Raw genomic sequence first — 20,378 nt, forward strand, 5'->3', positions numbered from 1 at the left:
AAGAAGTGGAGCCAACACAGTGAAGGCCAGTAATTAAAAGATTTGTGTTTTGGACCCACTCCTGGTTTTGGCTTACAAATACCGGTGTAAAATACCAACCTAATTCTGACCATGGGAAAGTAACCTTAACTGCATGGTTGTATCTTACCGTTGCAGGAAGGGCTTCCATAGCTATTGCATAAGGTGATCTGCTCATGGTTTTAGTTGTGTTTTTTCTGGCAGAGCCACAATGTGCTGAAGTTGGAGCAGCACAGATTTTCAGCTTTTTCTTTGTACGGAGGACTCTAACCATTATCATATCCCTGTATAGTCAGTGGTGAGATAACATTAACTTCATTTCCTATTATTATCTATCCAACACCAATCAGATAAGTAATTTAATGTGTAGTGTGTTTTATTATTTCGGTTACAAAGTTACTTATATGCACAGTGTATGTGTTTTTATTATGCAGACTGATGGGCAAAAGAAGTATGATTTCTGGAAAGATATTATTTCTGCAATAGAGCACAACTACAAAACTACTGCTTTTAAAGGTAAGATGTTACATTTACATCTTCATACTGGGAATACATCATTCATAACAATAACCATGTGAAAATGGAGGAAACGTCTGTTAGGACATACTCGCACTAGACAGACTTTACAAAAATATCTGTGAATGAAAAAAACGTTCCTTATCTCTGAATAGGGTTGTTTCTGCAGTCTGTAAATGGATTGTACAAACCTCCATAAGATGTATGGGGCAGTCAGCTATATCTGCAGTAAATCTGCTTTGTGTAATTATATCTGTAACGGATCTCCTGACACCCCGAACCACGCCACAATATCCTTATATCTCTTACTTAGAATGTAGGTAGAACAAGGATAGAGAAATGGTTGCATATCGCGCCCTCTCGCTCCTCACTGCAGAGGACTGAATCGAGACAGGCCAATAGACCTTCTATTGAATCCATCTCTCTTCCTCTCCTGCAGTGAGAAGAGAGAGCACAATATGCCATTGCTTCGTTCTCCTTGTTCTAGCGATCAGTGGGGGTCAAGGTACTTTCACACTAGCGTTTTTCTTTTCCGGCACTTAGTTCCGTCCTAGGGGCTCAATACCGGAAAATAACTGATCAGTTTTATCCCTATGCATTCTGAATAGAGAGAAATCCATTCAGGATGCATCAGGATGTCATCAGTTTAGTCACTGAACAGTGTTTTGGATGGAGGAAATACCGCAGCATCCTGCGGTATAATCTCCGTCCCAAAATTTCCGGATCAGTTGCCGGAATTCCGGATCCGGCATTAATTTACATTGAAATGTATTAGTGCCGCAATTAAAAATACCGCAATGCCGGATCCGTCCTTCCGGTCTGCACATGCGCAGACCGGGAAAAATGTGCATAAAATGTACACTACAGACCAAAAGTTTGGACACACCTTCTCATTCAAAGAGTTTTCTTTATTTTCATGACTATGAAAATTGTAGATTCACACTGAAGGCATCAAAACTATGAATTAACACATGTGGAATTATATACATAACAAAAATTGTGAAACAACTGAAAATATGTCATATTCTAGGTTCTTCAAAGTATGATTACTGCTTTGCACACTCTTGGCATTCTCTTGATGAGCTTCAAGAGGTAGTCATCTGAAATGGTCTTCCAACAGTCTTGAAGGAGTTCCCAGAGATGCTTAGCACTTGTTGGCCCTTTTGCCTTCACTCTGCGGTCCAGCTCACCCCAAACCATCTTGATTGGGTTCAGGTCCGGTGACTGTGGAGGCCAGGTCATCTGGCGCAGCACCCCATCACTCTCCTTCATGGTCAAATAGCCCTTAAACAGCCTGGAGGTGTGTTTGGGGTCACTGTCCTGTTGAAAAATAAATGATGGTCCAACTAAACGCAAACCGGATGGAATAGCATGCTGCTGCAAGATGCTGTGGTAGCCATGCTGGTTCAGTATGCCTTCAATTTTGAATAAATCCCCAACAGTGTCACTAGCAAAGCACCCCCACACCATCACACCTCCTCCTCCATGCTTCACAGTGGGAACCAGGCTTATGCCACATTTCTATATATTTAATTTTGCTATTTTCACTTTCCTCCTGCGGGCAGTCAGCTCTGAAACTGCTTTCCCTCCTCCTCCAGACTGAAGGGTGAGGGGGTGGCTGCTTTAGATGCTTATATCTGTGGTTTGGTAGCAGCTAGATATATGTATTATTTAAAAGCTGACATTCCAAGCTTTCAAACAATACCAGAATGACAGCAGTATCTTCGCTACATTTGAAGATATCACTGTTAGAAATCGGGATGCAGTGAATACAGCTGAAAGTGAAAGTAAAAGCAGGATTTACCGCTATTATTCCGAACTCAATTTATAGCAGTGATATGTCCTTCTTATCTTGAGCTAATGCTCGTGTGAAAGCCTGGAATGCGAGCTTTCAAACAAGACCAGACCCATGCTTCTAGCTGCTACCACTCAGGACATATCAGCAGGTAAAGCAGCCCCCCCCCCACCCGCCTTCCACTTATTCAGGCAGAACAGTTACATACTTTTCCCACAGCTTGAGCTGGACTCTGGCAAACCAGGTGGTTAAATCAGAGATGAAAACTGAGCTGGTAAAATATAGACCCATAAATTTAGTCTAGAGCTACACAGTGATTGATTGATTTACCTATCTAGGGTACATGTACATTGAGTTGTCTGAAATCCTGCGAAATACAGCTGTGATGCAATAGTTAATATCAATCTGTAGCTCTACAAAAAGTCAGTGTAGTCCAGGCCTAATCTGCATTGTGGTTAAAATAGTTTGAAATGCTTTCAAGAGATGCTATTCTGGATTATTTCTAAGGAATTAATGTCACTACACAGGATTCCGGGACAAGTACTTAGCAAACAAACGAGGTATTCCTATTTTAGAAATTGATGGTATCGCATTATAATCAGTGGGGTCCAACCTCTGGAACTCCAACTTGTCCAGAGAATAAAGGGGCTTGCAGCAATGATTTAGTGCTGTGTCCCCTTCACTGATTTTTCTTGCACAGCGGCACTCTGGCTAACCACTGTGCCGTAAACTGCAGCCAGGCCTCATTCAAATAGATGACTTTGGCTGCAGTTCCCTGCTCAGCCTGGTGAGTACAGTGCTGTTGTGCAGGGAAAACTTGAAAGGGAGTCACATCATTAAAACTAGTACTGTGGCCCCTTCCGTCTCAAGGGAAACTACGTTTTCAACTGGAACCTAAATGGGTTGTCCAGTTTAAAAAACAAACACTTTTTTTCATATACCTTATTAGAAATATCATAAGGGGCCCTTTTTCTTTTAGTGATGAGTAGAGAGCGATTACAAAGAGCGTCTCTCACTATGGATCATCCTGTTCTGCAGTACATTGATATCCCACTGTAGGCACGGTGTAATGCTTTATTTTCACTTTATAGTGGCACTGCAGACAAATTGAACACTTACTGCCAGGTTTCCCCACAGGTTACTGATTGCTTGAAGTCTTAGCAGGAGGGCAATTTGTGATCACCTGATTGTTAAGGGAACTTTTCTGACAAGTACAGTGTTTTCAAAGCGAGCCCTTTAAAAGGACATCATATAGTACATGACAACCTTTTTCTAAAAAAGCTAGAACCAGCCCAGTACCGCACATGGATCCAGAGATCTCCCCATTCATTGCTCCAATTGCTTTGATAGATTTATATCAAGCTCACAGCTAAGGCTGGGTTCACACCTGAGCGTTTTACAGCTTGTTCCTACGCGTTTAAAACGCTCAACAGGCAAAAACCAATGCTTCCCTATGGGCATGGTTCTCACCTGAGCGTTTTACAGCGCGTACGAACGCCCGATAAGCACGCTTGTAAACAGCGCTTATCGGTTACGCTTATGTGTGAACCCGACCTTAGGGGCATGTCCTGTAACCGTCACAGGGTCTAACAGAGGATAGGGCTGGTGGCATTTCAAGGATGGAACTGAGCATGTGCGTCCACCTCGGCAAGAAGGACAGAGAGATGAAGAAAAGAGCAAACAGCAGGTGGTGCCATACAGATACAAGTTATTGAATTGCTTATAGCTACTATATGTTTAACTTCCTGCAATTACAGAAGTATTCAGATTTAGATGCTGGTTTGAAAAATTTAGAATATTTTTGTGAGACAACCTTTTTTAATGCCATTAATGTTTTATATGTAGAATTTACTGGTCCAAATAAATAATGAGCAGGCTTGGGCTTGGGGATATTGTGTGTGCAATTTCTCTCTAATATGTGATCTGTCTTCCTCAAAGCACTGTTTAATAGAGGCACATTTGGCAAAAATGATAGCCTTAAGTCTCAAGTGCGAATATTGTCTCCCGTGGCATATTCAGAATGTTATTGAAGGGAGGAGGCACTGGCACAGGTGCCCCCTATTAAGTGTAGGGTTAGAAGAATTAAATGATGTTTTAATATAGTTGGTGGATTCTTTGCTGATTCATTTTTATCATATGAACAGATATAAAAATTATTCGGTTTGATGTATACAATAAATATCAAAACGGATCATGAGCAACATTTGATGCTAAAAGTTGTTGACGATGGTGAAAAAGATTATATTCTACTTTTTGTGGGGTAGACACCATCTGGTTGAGTTTTCCTTATGTTCTTGCTGGTGTGACAGTTCCTTGTAGTACTACTCAAAGATAGTCCTAAGCTGCCCAGAAGTCTCTTCTCCTCCTTAAAGGGGTTGTCCAGGTCCAGAGCAGAACCCGGACATATCCCCTTCTTCCCCCACCAAGCCCCTCTGACATGAGCCTCGGAGCATTTCATGCTCTGATGCGCTCCCTTTCCCGTCATTGAATTGCGCAGGGCAAGGGCTTTTTCTGGAGATCCGATGACAGTCCTGTGCTCTCCATGGAAATGCTAGGCGGAGGCTTCTGCCGATCAGTGAGCCCCGTGATGTCCGCCTAGCAGTGAAAAATGTAAACAAAAAAGCCCTTGCCCTGCACTATACTGGCAAGGGAGAGCATCAGAGGATGAAATGCTCTGATGCTCGTATGAGAGGGCTTGCCTGGGTGAAAACGGGGATCCCTTTAAGAAATGCCATAATTATTTCAGATCGGTGGGTTCTTACTCTCAGTACCCCCCAATCCTCCTCCCCATAATCATCTTTTTGAAGGAACCTCTTCATTGTTTACCTTGGTCCGTCTGTGTGCAGCACACTTAGTTGCATCGGGGCAGAGTATTGCTGCTTCATCCTCTTCATTTGAATGGAAATGGTAAGCAGATGGCGTGTAGGTAGGTGGCCTTATGTTAACAATGAACAGGTTGCTGTGCTTGCGAATGTGTCTCAACCCCTTCAAACAGCTGATTGGCAGGGATGCCTAGAGTCCTGCCGATATCCTGAGGATAGGTCTTCTTGAGCATAGGCCATCAATATTTCGAACCACAAAACCTGTTTAAATGAAGGACTGGTCTCCACACAAAGATGTATGTATCTCCCATTCAGTTCCCTGAGTCACAACTGCCTCCATACAGGCTGCTCCAGCAACAACTGATGCTTAAGGGGTTTGGTTTTGACCCCATGACCTTCTTCCATTCTTGTATATGTTACTGATTGTCCCTTTTTAGAATATTCCAGATTCCATACTTGTATGTATAGGACTATTTAGACATGTATAAGTGTGTAAATTATGGAAATATTGTATCTCTTAAAAAAAAAAAAAAAAAAAAAAAGCAATATAGGAGGCAATTTATCATACCGTGCACTCCAGAATTCTGGCTTCAAAAAGTTGCAAAATAGGGGCTTTGCAACTTTTTGGTCCCCCTTGCGCAAAAATATGCCATAGTCAAATGTGACCACAGCATCTGAGTGGTCCAGAGCCGCGCTCTCCCACTCCCAGCTGAGATCGGAACATGAACATGGGACAAACACAGATGTCTTCAGCTGCCAAGTGCACATGCAACAGTTCAGTCAGTTTCATACAATAGGTACAAATCTCTTAATTATACCATTGCCCAGGCTTCTCATGCTATGAATCTCCAGGTCAAACTAGACTCGATAGTATGTTCAGTGATCATAGTTCAAGTTTCTAGGATGGCAACACATCAAACACATAACTGAACCAAAATTCAGTTTTTCCATCCTTAATATTTCATGTGAAATTGCAAATGCTAGCAATGTTCCTGTTGTTTCATTTCTTATTGTCCATTAAAATGCTTATCAAATAATACCAGAAAAAAGGAGTTTAGTAATGTGGCCGTATTTTAACTAGATCACAGCACTGGCCAGAAGTTTCTCTAAAAATGCTATATTAACATTGCCAGGAAAATGAGGTAGAACATTTCAGCAACTACTGTTGGCAGGCACATTTATATTTATGGATTAATCAATGATATTATAACTGCCCTTTTAATTGCTTTTGCTTTGTAAATGATCGTTGTACATACTTGACGGCACTGTGTTGCCGTACCACACCAGACTTTACTCTCCTGCCATTTTCAATCAGTAAAATTTTAGGTTAATAGTTCAAGTTGTATATTGAGACCTGCTTTGCGGCGCCTTCTCCATCTTTCTTCATTTGGACTTGAAAACTGTTTTTAGCTTGAGAGCAAGCATTTGTGTTCTGAAAGAAATATCATTTTTGTTCCAAAGAGTCAAAACAGTTATACCATTATTTCATTTCACATCGTAGAAGGCAACAATGTTTCTGCCCACATAAACATTGGATGATGATGGTAAGTGTAGCTGACAATGCACATTTTAAAGGGTTTCTGTCAACAAAAATACCTAAATTAAACTGGCTGACATTAGCGATGTGCTAATGTCAGCTGAACCTAACTAGCCTACTCATAGTTGTATCCATGCCCCCGTTACTCCAAATCAAGACTTGGAGGGAGGTGACAGAGGTGGGAGAACAGAGCCTCTAGAAGTAGAAGGAACACCCGCCCCTGCTCCTAAAGGCAAATTTGCATATTATAAAAGTTACATTTATGAAGTAATGGGGGCATGGATAAAACTAGCTAAAATGACGACAACAGTCACCAGCACTCACTGTCATGACAGCCACAATTATTGCACAAACAGTTATGTGCGTTTTTCACTCATGGTTTACACACTTATTTTCTTTTTCCTTTCTAATTTTTTTTCTTGGTTTGTTTGTAATGTTGCTATACTAGGATAGGTGTGATACGGGTGATTCAATTGAAAAATATTATTGCTGTTTACCTACTGAGACATGGCACTTATAGACACCTATTTAGTTGCTCCCCCAAAGGGTATAATCTATTTTGGCACGTGCCACCATTCCCACCTCATATTACTATGTCCCAACCATTCAGGCATATCTATAGTCTACCACAATGGGAGAATTAAGACTATTATCATGGAATGTTAGAGGATTGGGAAGTCCGAGAAAAAGAGCAATGGTTTTTACAAGGATCAGAAACTGCAATCCTCACATCCTGTGCCTTCAGGAAACTCTTCTCATTCCTGATTATACTAATAGGTTGCAAAAACCGTGGGTACAGTGGGCATGTCATACTGTCCTACTCTACGGGGAATCTCTCTCATGATCCATAAGTCAGTGAGATGGGAGGTAGATAGCCTGGTTATTGACCCTGAGGGTAGATACTGTATATTTTTGTAGCGGCATTCATCAACTGTACATTGTATGTTATAATGGGTATTTATGTTCCCCCTCCTGCAATCATGGCTGTGGTGACTCAAACTGTGGCGTTCGCTGCTGCCTTTCCACAAGCCTTGATTATATGCATTGGTGATATAATATTCTTTTAGAGCCTTCAATAGATGAACTTAACCCAACAAACACTTCAGAGCCCATCTCCCATACCCCCATCCCGCTAGTTAACGTAATACAGGAGGTGGGATGGGTAGACATATGGAGACTCAGGAACCCTAATATCACTACCTACTCTTGTCATTCCTCTAGTCATCAATCTTTTTTTCGTATAGACTATGCCAGGCATGCTCAACCTGCAGCCCTCCAGCTGTTGTAAAACTACAACTCCCACAATGTGCTGCTGTAGGCTGATAGCTGTAGGCTGTTCAGGCATGCTGGGAGTTGTAGTTTTGCAACAGCTGGAGGGCCACAGGTTGAGCATGCCTGGACTATGAAATATGGCAAAGTTTCAGGTGTAAATTTTGGGGTACGAGGAATATCTGATCACCCATACAATTTAACCAAATCTACTTCAATGGATCGACCAACTGTCTCCATGAGAATACATCCATTTTGGCTGACACTTCTAACACCAAATGACCGGATACCTGATCAGCTATCCATATTTTTAACTGATCATGAGTCCTTTGAAAATCCATCAGTGCTATGGGAAACCCTGAAAGCTTACCCTAGGGGCTACCTGAAGTCATCCATAGCATATGTTAAGCGAGTTTAAGCCCGTCAGGAGAGGAAATTGGCAGAGGAATGTACCAGACTAGAGGTGGCTTATGTAGCTGACCCCACTGATCCCAGTAGACAGGACTGACTATTTAACCCCTTAGGGACCCATGACGTACCGGTACGGCAGGGTTCCAGAGTCCTTAAGGACCCATGACTTACCGGTATGTCATGTATAGTCGGTGGTGATCGGAACCCGGTGCCTGCTCAAATCACCTTGGCTAAATGCGTGGGGGGTCACGTGATCCCTCCCCCGTGTTGGCGATCACCGCAAACCGCAGGTCAATTCAGACCTGCGGTTTGCGGCTTTTACCTGGTGCTCCGGCACCGGTGCCATCGGGTCCCCATGGTGCTGTAGGGGGGACCCGATGGTATGGAAGGCATCGTGATGCCTTCCTGAGGCATCGCGCTGCCTTCCGGTGACGAGCCTGTGAGATCCCAGCCCCCTGGATCTCACAGGCCGGAAACCTGTATGAGTAATACACACAGTATTACTCATACAGCCAATGCATTCCAATACAGAAGTATTGGAATGCATTGTAAAGGCTTAGACACCCAAAAGTTCAAGTCCCAAAGTGGGACAAAAATAAAGTTTCCCTCCCCCCCAAAAATTAAAAGTTTCAAGTAAAAACAAACATAAATTTCATTTTCCCCAAATAAAGTTAAAAAAAAATTGGCAACAAAAATAGGGGGGAAAAAAGTATACACCGGCTCTATAAACATATCTCACATGACCTAACCCCTCAGATGAACACCGTAAAAATAAAAACTGTGCTAAATAAACCATTTTTTGTCACCTTACATCACATAAAATACAACAGCAAGCGATCAAAAGGCGTTTGCCCACCAAAATAGTACCAATTTAACCGTCCCCTCATCCCGCAAAAAATGAGCCCCTATCTGAGACAATCTCCCACAAAAATTAAACTATGGCTCAGAATATGGAGACACTAAAACATCATTTTTATTTATTTTTTGTTTTAAAAAAGCTGTTATTGTGTAAAACTTCGCATCGACCGGCTCCATAAAAATATCACATGACCTAACCCCTCAGATGAACACCGTAAAAGATTTTAAATAGAAAACTGTGCTAAATAAACAATTTTTTTGTCACCTTACATCACAAAAAGTACAACAGCAAGCAATCAAAAAGACAAACGCACCCCAAAATAGTGCCGATAAAACCATCATCTTATCCCGCAAAAATCTTACCCTACCCAAGGTAATCGCCCAAAAACTGAAAAAATTATGGCTCTCAGACTATGGAAACACTAAAACATGATTTTTATTATTTTTCCTTTTGCTTCAAAAATGAAATCATTGTGTAAAACTTAAAACATAAATAAATAAAAAACTATACATATTAGGTATCGCCGCATCCGTGACAACCTGGTCTATAAAAATATCACATGATCTAACCTGTCAGATGAATGTTGTAAATAACAAAAAATAAAAACTGTGTCAAAAGTTATCTTGCCTCACAAAAAGTGTAATATAGAGCATCCTAAAAATCATATGTACCCTAAACTAGTACCAACAATACTGCCACCCTATCCCGTAGTTTCTAAAATGGGGCCACTTTTTGGGAGTTTCTACTCTAGGAGTGCATCAGGGGGGCTTCAAATGGGACATGGTGTAAAAAATAAATAAAAATAAAAGTCCATCAGAATCTGCCTTCCAAAAACCGTATGGCATTCCTTTCCTTCCGTGTGCCCGTACAGTAGTTTACAACCACATATTGGGTGTTTCTGTAAACTATAGATTCAGGGCCATAAATATTGAGTTTGGTTTGGCTGTTAACCCTTTCTTTGTAACTGGAAAAAATAATATTAAAATGGAAAATCTGCCAAAAAAGTGAAATTTTGAAATTGTATCTCTATTTGCCATTAATTCTTGTGGAACACCTAAAGGGTTAACAAAGTTTGTAAAATCAGTTTTGAATACCTTGAGGGTGTAGTTTCTTAGATGGGTTAATTTTTGGGTGGTTTCTATTATGTAAGCCTCGCAAAGTGACTTCAGACCTGAACTGGTACCTAAAAATTGTGTTTTTGAAAATTTCAGAAAAATTTCAAGATTTGCTTCTAAGCCTTGTAACATCCCCAAAAAATAAAATGTCATTCCCAAAATGATCCAAACATGAAGTAGACATATGGGGAATGTAAAGTAATAACTATTTTTGGAGGCATTACTATGTATTATAGAAGTAGAGAAATTGAAACTTGGAAATTTGCAATTTTTTAATTTTTTTTTTATAAATGAATTTTTTTTACTTCATTTTACTAGTGTCATGAAGTAGAATATGTGACGAAAAAACAATCTCAGAATGGCCTGGATAAGTCGAAGCGTTTTAAAGTTATCAGCACTTAAAGTGACACTTGTCAGATTTGCAAAAAATGGCCAAGTCCTTAAGGTGAAATAGTTGCACTTTTTTTTGAATCAGTGGTCTCAGAACAGTTGTTACAGTTAATTTATACAGTTAATTTATATATCAATGTATTATAGAAGTAGAGAAATTGAAACTTGGAAATTTGCAATTTTTTAAATTTTTTTTATAAATGAATTTTTTTTACTTCATTTTACCAGTGTCATGAAGTACAATATGTGACAAAAAAACAATCTCAGAATGGCCTGGATAAGTCGAAGCGTTTTAAAGTTATCAGCACTTAAAGTGACACTTGTCAGATTTGCAAAAAATGGCCAAGTCCTTAAGGTGAAATAGTGAAACAGTTGCACTTTTTTTGAATCAGTGGTCTCAGAACAGTTGTTACAGTTAATTTATATATCAAAGGTAATAATCCAGATGTTACTTTAGCTGGAATTCCTTAATACAGGTCTGGCAATTGTCAATTTAGGAATTCTATTAATACTTTAGCTTTAACAGGCAGAATGACAAATTCTTGCTTAAGTAGTTTTGCACTAAGTCCACTTTCTATAACTCAGGTACTGAATATAATGTTTTCCTATTTTACCTTGAGCAATCCAGTAAAGGTGTTCTCCCTCGTGTCAGGCAAACTTTCTGCCTACATTATTTGATGCAGGATGCTATCCTGAAATATTGATATTCACTATGTCCCCAGAAGGCATTTAAAAAGGATAATTCTGTGCACTATCATCCAATCGTGTCCAGGTACCTTTTTCCACCACTTGTGCTGGTGAAGTCCCTTGGCTAGATTCAGCTCTAATCTTCACTAGACTTGCTCTATATTCCTATTCAGACTTATTTTCTTGTGCTGGGCTGCAGTAAATTCTTGGTTTGTCCTCTCCAGGCTTGATTCTCTCTCTCTCTCTCTCTCTCTCTCTCTCTCTCTCTCTCTCTCTCTCTCTCTCTCTCTCTCTCTCTCTCTCTTTTCCTCTCTCTCTCTTTTCCTCTCTCTCTCTTTTCCTCTCTTCCTCTCTCTCTTTTCCTCTCTTCCTCTCTCTCTCTCTTCCTCTCTCTCTCTTCCTCTCTAATTGGATTGGCAGTTCTCCTCCTCCATTAACTTCCTTTTCCCCTCTCTCTCTCTCTCTCTCTCACTCCAACTAACTACTTCCTCTCAAACTTCAACTAACTTCATTAACACACCCCTGGTTATATATATGATGTGGTGCCAGCACCACCTAGGGGCGGATAAATGTAACGACAATGCCAACCTGATATAAGAATAATACAATACATTAAATAAGACCGTTAACAACAAAAGTTTAAAGTACCCACATATTGCACATAGTGGGACGCTGCACTACCCCTGAGGAAATAGATTCCTACCTTTCCAATTTACAATTCCATCAACTTTCCCTTACTGACTCCGTTATAATGGACTCCCCCATCACTAGGGAGGAGATCGCCTCGGCGGTGTCCTATCTGGCTAATGGGAAATCTCCGGACCCTGATGGTATTCCATTAGAAGTATATGCTAAGTATTTAGATCTCTTAGCTCGTCTGTAGAAAATGTATACAGCGGCCTTCTCAACAGGCACGTTACCACCATCCCTATATGACGCCACAATAGTGGTTATTCTTAAACCCTACTAAGAATCCATTGGAATTTGGCTCATATCGACCGATTTCTTTGTTTAAACTTTAACTATTAAATTGTTGCTAAGATTTTAGCAGTCAAGTTGAATAAATGCATCCTCAGTATTATACACACGGATCAATCCGGGTTTATGCCGGGTAAATCCACGGCTGAGAACATCAGACCAGTACAGGTACTTGCTCAGATAGGAGTTAGACAAAAACAGAGTTGGGCTATAGCTTCCTTCGATGCAGCTAAGACATTTGACTTAGTTGAATAGCCATACTTATTGTGTACACTCTAGCGATTTGGTTTTGGGCCGGCCTTTTATTGAATGGGTTTCCATCCTATATAGGAATCCCAGATCCAATGTGTCCGATAATGGTGTCTCCTCCCCTTATTTCACCCTGGGGAGAGGAACTTGACAGGAATGCTCATTATCCCCCTTGTTGTTTACCCTAGCCATCGAGCCTCTGGCGCTTAACTGGCGGCAAGATGGTATATATCAGGGCATAAGCATAGGAGATAGAGAGGACAGGGTTGGGTTATATGCTGATGACATGGTATTATTTATCTCCAATGTGGAAGAAACACTACCTCAAGCCATGACGCTTATCAATGATTTTGGGCAATATTCAGGTTTGTGCATCAATTGGTCGAAATCCTCATTCTTTCCACTATATAATATAGATTGGCAAGGAACTGTCCACTGTTCACAAATTCAAATACCTAGGTATTGTCATCTCCAAAGATTCTGATACCTTTCATTCCTTGAATACAACCGCTTATAAACTATTGTAAAGATAAGTTTTGAGTGTGGGGATCACTTCCCCTATCAGTTGCAAGGCGTATAAATCTGATTAAAATTATGGTTCTCCCTAAATACTTATACATACTGGAACACTCTCCTTACACTATAGAGTTTTTTCAACAATTAAACTCCTTGATATTACTCTTTATGGGGCTCTACTAGACCTAAGCTCTCAATCTCCACAATTTGTCATTCCAGATCTCCTGGTGGTGTGTCTTTACCTGATCTCTACGTTTATTACCTAGCAGGACAACTGCGCTATCTGAAAGGCTGCCTTATGTCATACAAGCACATGCCGAATTCAGAGGCTCATCTTGCCACGTACCTGAATCTAAGGTCCTTATGGCCATTGTTGGAGAGACTGCAGTTATTCCCATGAAAATTACTCCCCATTCATAGAGTTGCCATACAGGTATGGTTGGCTGCAAAGAGTATACATGACTTAAAAAATGTGATGAGTGACCTGCCGCTTTGGAATAACCCGATGTTTTTCCCTTTTGTCTGCCTTCCCCGACTCCCAATATTGGAAAACAAATATGCTGCCTTAAGGATGTATACCAAGACAATGTGGTTTATCCAGTTAATCACTTTCAAATGCAATGTCATATGATCCGTACAGGTTTCTACCGCTACTTGCAGGTCAGACATGCGCTCAATGCCCAATTCCCTGGCACCGCGGTATCTATATCCAAATATCCTTTAATTGGAGTTTTGAGGTCACAGGGTCCTAGAGGGATTATATGTATTAAATACACTCATTTGATCACTAATAGAATACAATCTACACAGTTAAAGGTGTTGGATAGATGGAGGACTTGGTCCCTGACTTATTGGATGAAGACATTTCTGAATTGCTGGAATCGCGTTTGTATGTGTGTCCCCGGCGATTAATAATAGTTTCATACACCTATATATTATCCATCAAAGTTACCTTTCACCGGTCAGGCTGCATAAGATGGATAGATTGCCCCACACCAAGTGCCATCGCTGTGCCAGGGATGGTGCGGGCTTTTGGCATTTGCTGTGGACTTGCCCCATTATCAGAGCATTCTGGACGAAAGTCACTCAATTCCTAGCAGATCTGACCAAGCTACCAATTGACACCCACCCTAAGATATCTCTATTCGGTATATTAGATGATGTGGTATACTCCCATTATATCAGAATATTCCTCCAAGGATCACAATTTTTTGCAAGGAAAGCCATTGCCTTGAGATGGATGGGAGAGAGAAGTCCGTCACTTAACCAGTGGAAAACATTGGTAAATGTTATAATTTCATATGAATACATCGTATACAAGCATAGGCGATGTGAGTCTAAGTTTGACAGGGTATGGGGATTGTGGTGTTCATCTCCGCTTACACAATATTCAGCTCGATACTTGAGTAATGCATTATCTTCAGCTTAAATAAGACGTATAAATAAAAACCACATCTGTAACTTCATCATTACCTTCCTTGTGTATGTGCCCTTCCATCCATGTCTTATACGATCATGTACAATAAATACCATGTCCAAGAATGTACGAATATGGCATATACACACAAGTAATGTAACCCATGTACACCAATTTCTCTTTACTTTGTAAGTTGCCTTATTGAACAATGGAATTAAAACGAGTAAAAAAAATTAAATAAATTCACAATCTGCTGGGCACCATTTCTTTTTTTAAAGGAATCGTGGAAAACGTGACCACCATTTATTCTGAGTTTCCATTAGTCTTCACTGAATAGCTTTATTTAGTGTATGTACAACACTTTAACTATATATTTATTAAGTGGTTCTTCAATTTTTTTTCTGATAACGTCAATTCTTTAAAGACTATGTACGCCTTCGGAGGCAATTTTTATTTATGATTGCATTTTACTCATTTTTGGCTAAAAATCATATTTTCAATTGGCCTGTATTAAAATTAATGAGCTATTCAGTCACAGAGGATTAACATTTTTTAACTGTGTGACTGGTTCTTTCACTTTCTCTTTGTGCTGGTCATCTAATAAACCTTATCTCTAAGCTACTAAGAGGTCATAATCACTTTTTAAGTCACATTCTTATCAGTAAGATAAGGATTGAGCTTTAATGAGTGTTTATAATGTCAGAGAGCAGAGAGGAGCTCCCCAAATAATGGAAAAGACAGAAAATCCACAGGCTGCTACTAGAACATCTCAGCTATGTACACAAAAAAGGATAACAACATGTTTTTAATAGACCAATTGAATTTTATTTATTATTTTTTTAGTCTCTAAATATATGTAAAATGAAATAATAAAGAAACTTGCGCCCAAAGGTGTACATAACCTTTAACAGGTTAAGGACCTAGGACGAGCATTCTCGTCCTAAATGGCCATTACTTGAGCATTCTCATCCTGTGCTCCCTGTCTTGCCCGACATGCGCTGTCACGATCAGTGGCAGGGACCCCTGCATCCACCAGCATCGGTGACAACACTGATGACAGCGGATTAACCCCTCATATGCCACTTTCAGCGATGACTGACTTCTATCGTGACTTGTGGAGCTGGAGAAGAGTACTTTATAAGGCGATTTTTTTCATGCATATACATGGCAGAAAAGCGGGACAAGACTGTATGATAACACAATGAGGATGATCTATAAGGTACTTTTGATAGTTTATTACGTGAAATGCAGGTGAAAGGTTCGCTTTAAACGTTGAAACTAATAGATGAGATAGACGCATTACATGCAAAGTGAGATATTTCAAGCCTTTATTTGTTATAATTTGGATGATTATGGCTAACAGCTTATTAAACCCCAAAGTCCCAATTTTGAGGTACCCTTTGCTCAGGGGGTATGGATTAATTAGCTGACTAGAGTGTGATACTTTGTGCCTAGAATATTGAACCTTTTCACAAAATTCTAATTTTAAGCTGCATTAATGCAATTCCTTTTAATTTGCATTACTGAAATAATTGGACTTTTGCACAATATTTTAATTTTTTGAGTTTCACCTGTATTGTACTGCATCAGGGATCAGACCAGGAAATGTTGAAGTTTCATAGTGGGACAAAAAAAAAAAAAGTGAAATTAGAGATTTTTTTTTTTATCAGTAAAAAAAAAGTCATATTAACCTTGTAAAAAAATTTGATAAAAAACATATTAGGTATCGCAGCATCCGTAACAACCTGCTCTATAAAAATATCTCATGATCCACCCCGTTAGATAACCACCTTAAAAAAAAAGGTACTACCACGCGATCAAAAAGTCATATGTACCCCAAAATAGTACCAATCAAACCGTCACCTCATCCTGCAAAAAATGAGCCCCTACATAAGACAATCCCCCGAAAAATATAAAAAAAATAGGGATATAAAAAATATAAAAAAAAAAATATCCCATGCATGGGATATGCATGGGATAGGCATAAGGCTATCCTTCATATAAGATAGGGCCAGGGACTATTCATAGGATTCAGATATATTGGGCAGACTAAATGGGCCAAATAGTTCTTATCTGCCGACACATTCTATGTTCTATGTTTCTATGATTTGAGAAATGGAAACACAAAAACATGATTTAGTTTTTTCAAAAATGCTTTTAGGCTGCATGCACACAACAGTGAAAAAAAAGTCAGCTAAAAACTGATAAACCGTCCATTTTTAACGGATATTTTCTTTCACTGATCCCTTTCTAATAAACTGACATTAAAAACTGACCCATTCAATTGTGTGGGGGCAGTCGGTCAGTGAAAAACAGACAAGATAGAACATGTTCTATTTTTTTACGTCTATTATTCACTGGCCATCAAAAAAAATGCTGTGTGAATAACCCACAGACTACTATTAGTATTAAAACAGACGTGTGATGACTGTTAAAAGAATGTACATCACATATCTGTATATTTAACCCTTTAATCCCTAAACATGGCACCCTCTCGCACGTGCAGCGGGCGCCTTAGCCGCATGGTTTCTGCTATTTTAAGTAGTAGAGACCCGCGGCACATGTATGCGATCAGCCATAAGGCTGATCGCATACATCTTACCCTTCAGATGCCGTGGTCAAAGGTGACCATGGCATCTGCGCAGACCAGAACTGGAAGTCGCGCACCTTTTGGTCCGGTAACAGCTTTCCCCGGTTGAGATTGGGGAATCTCTTATCTTGCACTAATTGACTGAAGCCTCAGGCAGGCTTCAGAGTCAATTAGATGTATATATCAATACAGGCCACTAGGTGGCAGCCTTGTATTGATATAGTGCAAATTAAGTCTTTAATCATGACTATTTAGCCATCACCATGAATACTATGGGCAATCGAATGATTGCCAGTTATTGTCACCCAATGTGACTTGAAAAAAGTAAAAAGTAAAAAAAGTTTTTACAAATATAAAAAGCAAAACCAAAAAAACTAAATGGGCATCGCCGCGTGTGAAAATGCCCATACTATAAAAATATAACAATATTAATGGCATACGGCAAATGGCGTAATGGGGAATAAAATAAAAACAGCCAATTTGTCCATTTTTTTGTCACTTCAACTACCCAATAATTTTTCAAAAAGTCGCACACACTTAAAATTGGTATCACGGAAAAGAACAGATCGTCCCGCCAAAAATTAGCCCTCACACAGCCCCGTACACATAGCTAAAAAAAAAGTTATAGGGGTCAGAATATCATAAAAGGTGCTCCATAAAAATATCATCCAACCCTAAATCTAATATTGTATACGATGTAGTGAGAAGTCGGAAAAAAAAATTACAAATGGAGTAGAATTGGGGGAAAAAACGCAATTGCGCCACAGTTTTATGTGTTTTGTTTTTACAGCTTTCCATTTGCGTTAAAACTAACCTGCTACCTTCATTCTCCAGATCAGTATGACTATGATGATACCACATTTGTATCGTTTTTCTTGTTTTAATACTGAAAAAAAAATTGATCATCACTATATTCTGACCTTTTTGTATTTACCGTATGTGTATTATTCTGCTTCGCAATTTGCCATATGGGATGAATATTTTTATATATTAATATATAGAGCATTTTTGCACACTGTGATGCCCATGATTCTTTTATTTAATTTTATTTTGGGCAAATGGGGGTGATTTGAATTTTTATATTTTTAAAAGCATTTTTCAATTTTTTTCTTTCTTTTTCTTTTTTACACTTTTTAATACTTTCCATAGGGAACTATAACAAACAGTCATCAGATTGCTTCTCTCATATATGCCAGTGCATTAGCATTTGGAGTCTATGAGAATTCACTGTGGAGCTTTGCCACAGGAGTTTCTCCATAGGAATATATCTCTAGTAGCCTTGGATCTTTCAGGATTACCTGCTGTACAGTATCCGGCTCCCCCGATACCCACCAGGGGATGCTGTTGCAGGCCTGGGAGCACATGCTCCTGGATTTTTTAGCTCCTAAATGCCATGGTCACATTTGGGTTAAATGTCTGTAATTAACATTATTATCGATCACAGACATTAGCCCCGGGTGTCTGCTGTTAAAAACGGCAGGCACCTGGCAGCTTTAGCTCCCACTGCACTCACAAACTAAGCGTCATCTTTAAAGGGGTTGTCTGAGTTATTTTTTTTCTTTCTATATTTCTAACTAGGCAAATGTAAGGACTTTACAGTTCACTTACTTTATCTCTAGTTGCTGCTTTCTCATATTTCACTGAGGGTCACATGACCTGTGATGTCAGCTTCTCTTCGTTCTCTGATGATGTTTCGTGCACAAGCTTGAGAGATCAGATATGAGTCTGTACACGAGACGTCACTGTGCTGGCCATGCCCCCCTGTACTGCTTTCTGCTGCGGTCTGCTCTCTCCCTGGATTCTTAACCCCTTCAGCAGCACAGACTCAGGGCTGAAGGCTTTACTGAGTAGCTGTAGGCAGTAAGGAGACAAATGCTGGGCACAGGAGGGGGGGGGGGGAATGTTTAAAACAATTTAATAGCAGGCCGTTGCAATTAGTACAAGCAATCTGCTATATCTTGTAGGTGATTTAATAGAGTGTAGAAGTGCACGCTACCATGATCCCTTGCCTATATATTTGAATTGCAGCTATAATTCTAAGGACATGTGGCAAATATAGCAACAATCTTGCTGGGTTTTTAAATCACACTAAGATTTAAAAAAAAAAAAAAAAAAACTTTCATAAAGCTGAGAATTTGCACAGTAGCTTAGGATAAATGAGAAATGGGTACCTTTAGCCAAATTTGACAAGTAGAAGGACCTAATACCCCTCATTTATCTGGGTAAATTTTGATATACTGGGTCATGTGCTGCACGAGTGACAGGTCACTGCTGCGTCCAGTGAATGGATACAGCGGTCACGTGCCGCCCATCAACAGGATGTTGATGCCAGAGCATTGCAGATCTGCAGACACGGCCACGGAGTAACAGAGCTGGAACCCAGTGGTGGGGTTTATACTTACCTAGTCCTCTCAGCTGGGTGTTAATATTGTTCTAAAATAAAACCTTTTCTTTTTCTTATAATGGAGTTGTTTGGGATATCTTTCAGATACTGTTTACACGCTACAATTATTGTGATTGGCAAACAGTTTTTTACGCAGATCAGATTAGTTTTCTGGCAGGTGATGCATATTTCAATGGCATGAATTTGCCACTTACAAACACCAATTCAGAATGATAGTTTTCTGATTGGACAGAAATTCGGTCAGAGGCCTATACATTTAAAAGCACCTTTTATACACTGTGCTTTATTGCCAATGCCAAGCTTTACCTATCTAAAGTAGTGGCATATCACCAGGAAACATCGTGAGAGTTCAACCTCTTGATACCCTCATTTATCCATTGTCTCACAAGTAATTATAAATCTGTTACAACACATGTCAACATCTTTACTGAGCTTTAATTTTGAGGTGCCATTATTAATAATTTAAGCCACTTTATTAGTACATCAAATAAAACAATTCATAAATTGTTAAAGTGCAACACTTTTATTTTGTCACATTTTTATGACCAGTAGAAATATGTAACAGTCATTGTGTTTCTAATCAGGGATATTTTTTTATAATAACAGATTCATTATATTGTACAGTTTTATTTTAAACAGGTACTGTTCTAAACATTTCGTTCCGTTATTTGATGCGCCATTATTGCAGACCAAGATCAGTATAACGTAAAGAGCTAATTCAAATAAAGCAGTGTTGCGTATATCTTGAAATATTCTACAAATAAACCACTGTGAAACATACTATTTTAAACCATAGCACATTGAT

General features: G+C 39.5%; 1 protein-coding gene across 1 annotated transcript in view; it reads left to right on the forward strand.

The window, feature by feature from the left end:
* Positions 1 to 20,378, forward strand: part of NT5DC1 (5'-nucleotidase domain containing 1) — a 273,566-nt gene that overhangs the window by 25,838 nt on the left and 227,350 nt on the right. Inside the window, exon 6 of the mRNA XM_044288786.1 lies at positions 453 to 534. Coding sequence (XP_044144721.1) covers positions 453 to 534 — 82 coding nt within the window. The remainder of the gene's footprint in view (positions 1 to 452; positions 535 to 20,378) is intronic.

Source organism: Bufo gargarizans, chromosome 4 (genome assembly GCF_014858855.1).
Source record: "Bufo gargarizans isolate SCDJY-AF-19 chromosome 4, ASM1485885v1, whole genome shotgun sequence".
Taxonomy (NCBI): domain Eukaryota; kingdom Metazoa; phylum Chordata; class Amphibia; order Anura; family Bufonidae; genus Bufo; species Bufo gargarizans.